General features: G+C 55.2%; 1 protein-coding gene across 6 annotated transcripts in view; it reads right to left on the bottom strand.

Moving 5' to 3' along the window:
• Positions 1 to 5,000, bottom strand: part of PlexA (plexin A) — a 245,027-nt gene that overhangs the window by 26,612 nt on the left and 213,415 nt on the right. For all 6 annotated transcript variants that reach the window (XM_070134291.1, XM_070134289.1, XM_070134287.1 and 3 more), the window contains one exon: positions 1 to 1,061. This exon is cut by the window's left edge and continues 184 nt beyond it. In XM_070134291.1, coding sequence (XP_069990392.1) covers positions 1 to 1,040 — 1,040 coding nt within the window. In that variant the 5' untranslated portion in view covers positions 1,041 to 1,061. The remainder of the gene's footprint in view (positions 1,062 to 5,000) is intronic.

Genomic DNA, 5,000 nt, shown 5'->3' with positions numbered 1-5,000 from the left:
ACGGCGAAGAGGACGTCGTCGTTGGTCTGGATGCCCAGCTGCGTGGCCAGGTCGGTGCCCGGCTTGCCCACGTAGGCCGCCTGCGCCAGGTTGTAGCGCTTGCCCTGCTGGTCCTTGCACTCGATGGGGATCTCCGTGTACGAGTAGTAGGCCGAGTCGTTCTGGCAGACTCGCACCAGCTTGCTGATGTACGGAGACCCCGCGTCCGTGTCCTCCATCTGCCGCGTGAGGAAGTAGCTGAACTTCTCCGAGCCAAAGCCGTACACGTACGTGATGGGGTATCGCTCGCGCGCCAGCGAGTTGACCAGCATCCGCGTGCTCGTCGTCACGTCGGTCACGGCGATGTCGAAGAAGCGGTTGTCCTCGAGCGAGCGCGAGGCGACAGCCGGCACCTCGTCCCTGTACACGGACTTGCCCGTGTACGTCACGCCGATGTAGAGCACGTGCGTGACGGGCGGGTTGGGCGGCCCCGGAGCGATGAAGGCCACGGTGGACGCCGTGGCGTTGTTGGCCACGATGGCCTCACTCACGTTGCGGGTCAGCTGCGTGATGTCCCGCAAATCGCGCACCTGGCACGAGCCCTGCCGTACGGTGCCGCACACGATGAGGCGCGAGCGCGTGTAGTCGATCACCAGCACCTTGTTGACGTTGTTGGTGGCCTTCATGTTCTGGATGGTCTCGCCCTTGCAGTCGCTGGCCGAGCACTCCACGGAGTCGTTCACGGGGCCCGTCATCACGTACTGCAGGCGCCGCAGGTTCGGGTCCAGCTGGTAGAGCCGGTTCACGCCCCCCGCGTACACGGTGCCCGTGTTCTTGTCGACCGTGAGGTGCGTGAACTCCTGCCATCGGTCGTCCTCGAAGCGCTCTACGATGAAGAGCGAGTCGCGCCCCTCGGCGTCACCGCCCCCTGCGGCTGAGCTGACGGCCGCCAGCACCAGGGCCGCCAGCAGCAGGGGGCCTCGCCACCGCACCCAGGGCACGCCGCATCCTCCCGGGCCTCCGGGGGGAGTCACCCCCGACACCAAACTTCCTATGCTCATACTCCACGCATCATTCCGCGCCTGAAATGGGACAAAAGGACACTGTTAGTTACTCGAATAGCACAAGCGAAATGCACACAAAAACTCACCGACGTAAATTGCGGTGGCAAAACCGTTCAATTTCCTCACGCATACAATCGAATATCATTACTGACAAAGTTCAGTCTAATCACACATTCAATATGAATTATTTTCCACAAAGAGCAACGCAAAGAAAATCCCTGGAAATCGTTGTGGCTCGCGAAATATTCAGGTTTCTTATCAGAGGGGCTTCCAGCAGCACCTCTCTTCTCTTTCCAGTCGCACTCGCAACCCCCCTTCCCCCCCTCTTCTTCCTCCTCTCCTTCTCCCACCCCTCCCTCTCCCTCCGCCTCCTCCCTCCGCCTCCTCCCTCCTCCTCCTCCTCCTCCCGCACGTATCCCACATTCCAGAGCCTCTCCAATTTCATAAGGAGAATCTTATACGCTTTCCAAACTTTCCATTTTTCTTTTTGAGATTCCAAGACGGAGGTACAAGTCGCGGCTGAAATTTCAATTAAAAGTTTGGGATTCTCAGGACATCAGCCAAGAGTGAGCTAGTGTGTCTTAGGAACGACTCCGTGTGAGAATGAATGGATGACTGAATGGATATAGAGAGGAGGGGGAGAGAGAGAGAGAGAGAGAGAGAGAGAGAGAGAGAGAGAGAGAGAGAGAGAGAGAGAGAGAGAGTGAGAGAGAGAAAGAGAGAGGACAGGAGAGGGGAGAGCGAGAGCGAGAGCGAGAGCGAGAGCGAGAGCGAGAGAGAGAGAGAGAGAGAGAGAGAGAGAGTGCAGTCTCTCCGCATACATACCTTTACGAAAGAGCAAAATAACCGCCAGAAGAGCCATGCCCATACCTGGCTACCGGACACTAAATATCAGCCTGAATTTCCAAATATACCGTTTACGCATAAAAAAAAATAATAATAAATAAATAACAATTACACTGTTCAGTTTCCCGAGTAGATATAGAAATTTCCGGCGTCCGTCAAGAGCGCGTCGAGGCCGGCGTTCGCGTACGACCAGCCTCCACAACCGAAGTGGACGTGACGGGGGAGGAGAGGGGAGAGCGAAAAGAGGGAAGGGCGAGGAAAGGAGAGGGAGGGGAGTGGGAAAGGAAATAAGGGTAAATGGAGAAGGGGGGGGGAGGTAGAAGGGGAATCAAAAGAAACGGCGAAAGGAGTAAGGGGAAGGTGGTGTGGAACTGTCGTACTGTCTGCCGAGTGACAATCCCGAAGAGAGCTTCAGGCGAGCGACAACCCAAACGTTTATGGAAGTTATGGAAGGAGAGGGAAAAGGGAAGGGGGATGGGAGAGGGAAAAGGGAAGGGGGATAGGAAAGAGGGAAAAGGGAAGGGGGATGGAGAGGAAGGGAAAAGGGAAGGGGGATGGGAGAGGAAAAGGGAAGGGGGACAGGAGAGGGAAAAGGGGGACAGGGTGAGATAGTTGAGGGGTGAGGGCGGTATTTCCGCTAAGGACTGGACGAGTGGGCGGAGGCGAAGTGCGAACATGTGACGCGATAAACAATCACATTATGACCTTCCCCGCGCCGTTCCTATTGCTTTCGCAGACAGGAACGGGCCACAAGCACATTTGCTAAAGGAAAGACACACATACAGATACACACACACAGAAAGGGAAAGAAATAAAGAAAAAAAGGAGAGAGAGAGACAGAAAGAGAGAGAGAGAGACAGAGAGAGAGAGAGAGAGAGAGAGAGAGAGAGTCAGAGAGAGAGAGAGAGAGAGAGTCAGAGAGAGAGAGAGAGAGAGAGAGAGAGAGAGAGAGAGAGAGAGAGAGAGAGAGAGAGAGAGAAAGAGAAAGAGCGAGAGAGAAAGAGAAAGAGCGAGAGAGAGAAAGAGAAAGAGAAAGAGAAAGAGAGAGCGAGAGAAAGAGCAAGAGCGAAAGAGAGAAAGAGAGAGAATGAAAGAGAGGAAGAGAGAGAAAGAACGCGAGAAAGAGAGACAAAGAAAGAAAGAGCGAGAGAGAGAGAGAGAGAGAGAGAGAGAGAGAGAGAGAGAGAGAGAGAGAGAGAGAGAGAGAGAGAGAGAGAGAGAGAGAGAGAAATTGCTCCATTCACATCGTGTGAATGCGTGTACCTTTTTCATTCACACAGAAATACCCCATTACCGAGACTACCTCTTTCTCTCGCGTATTTTTTTCTTTCCCGTCCACTCCATCACACCCCCCGCCTACCCCCCCTCCCTCTCCTCCTCCTCCTCCTCTTCCCCTTATCCCTCCTCCTCCCTCGGCTCGAGTAGCAACAGATGCTTCCCTGGACGCCCAAATCTTCTTCGTCCTTCTGCCTCTCCCTCCCCGGGCGGCTGATCTCGCCCCAGCCGAGGAACAACAGTATCTTCCGCAACAGCAGAATCGGCGTGCCACCCCGCGCAACGGAGACAGCAACAGTGACAGCCGAGCGGCGACCAAGCGGCCAGGGCGGACAGCGGCCCGGCCTCGGATCAATACACACCGTCGGCCTCATATAAAATTAACGCCGGGCAAACATGTGGTTTACCCTCATCAACATAATAATGGCCGCGGGCCGTGGGCTCCGCAGGCACAAGATGGACTTTAATTACCTGCCAACAACTACTTGAGCCGCTGGGAAACGCCGCGCGTACATGGCGGGCCAGCCGAGGCAGCTCCAGCAACTTTCTCTTGATGCTTGCAAGCGCCGAAAAGGCCGTGGAAATGAGCCTCCCTTTATCTCACTCACTCACTCTCGTCCACAAATACATACAAACATACATACAATGACACGGAGTGTGCCTGTAGTTTTGCCGTGTCTCTACCCTTCCTCTGCACCGCATGCCCTCCAGGTGCGACGAGCCCAATAGCCGCTGCCGCCCCACGGCGGATGGACGTGGCCAAGACCCCACCCCCGGAGGTTCGGTCGCTCTCCACGAAGCAGCGGCGTTGGATTACACGCGCGCGGGCCCCGCAGATCAATCCGCCTTGGGTCGGGTCGCGTTTCGCTGTCGTTGTTCCTGTGTCGCGACTCTAATCCGACTCTTCCTCTTTCTCAATGGCGCCCAAGTTCTTCCCTCTCGCCGCCCGCAGGTCCCTCTGTTCTCAGGAAAGGGGGTATCCCTCCCCCTTCAACTATCACACTCCGAAAGCTCAAATGGCTTCCGGGAAGGAAGGTCCCCCCCTCCCCCCCCCTCCCTCCCGATCGCTGTCTCCCACGAGCGACACTGCTCACAAGACTGCCCCCCCCCCCCTTCTGCCGATGGAGAAGGGCAATTTCCGTCCATACTTAGTGCCAATTCCAGTGTATTTCTGCCTGGCTACCTCCAGGTTGCTATTCCAGCCCGGGCTCCGCGATGCAAATTGCAAACTAAAAAAGTTTGCATTCGTGACATTCCATCTTCAATAATCGCAAAAGTTACTAAGTTAGACTCCGATAGTTCCCCTTGTTGACTCTACTCCCCAGGTTGCTATTCCTTGCAACAGCGGCTGGTAAACGCTGATAGCTGCAACATAACTGTTCTAACGGGTTTGCCTCTTTACACGGGCGAGGAAGAGGACGACCCGGGGATAGGAGACACGAGGAGAAGAAGTGCAGGGTAAATGTATGAGGGAAAGGAAAGGAAGAAGAATGAGAATGAGAGAAAGTGGAAGAATAAGACAAGGATGTGAGGATCGTAGGAAAAGGTAATAACTAAAGGAAAGAATGGAAAATGGAAATAAATTTAGAAGGGAAGACGATGAGGAGACACGGGGTTTACGAAATAAGAATAAGACATGGAATAGAAATCGAGAGGACCCTCGACCTCGAAGTCCAACGGCGCGGAAGCCTGGCCCGAGCGGCGCTCTCGCCCGACTGAACGAACCTCCCGAAGTTACAGGCCGATTGCGCTCGGCTGCGTAAGGGGGGAGGGGGGGGGGAGCCGCTTCCAAGCATTTCTAAAAGGAAAACCGGACGCCACACGCTATATGCAAAA

Source organism: Penaeus vannamei, chromosome 19, assembly GCF_042767895.1.
Source record: "Penaeus vannamei isolate JL-2024 chromosome 19, ASM4276789v1, whole genome shotgun sequence".
NCBI classification, from domain to species: domain Eukaryota; kingdom Metazoa; phylum Arthropoda; class Malacostraca; order Decapoda; family Penaeidae; genus Penaeus; species Penaeus vannamei.
The sequence above is the reverse complement of the archived record's forward strand: the minus strand, read 5'-3'. Positions and strand labels throughout refer to the sequence as shown.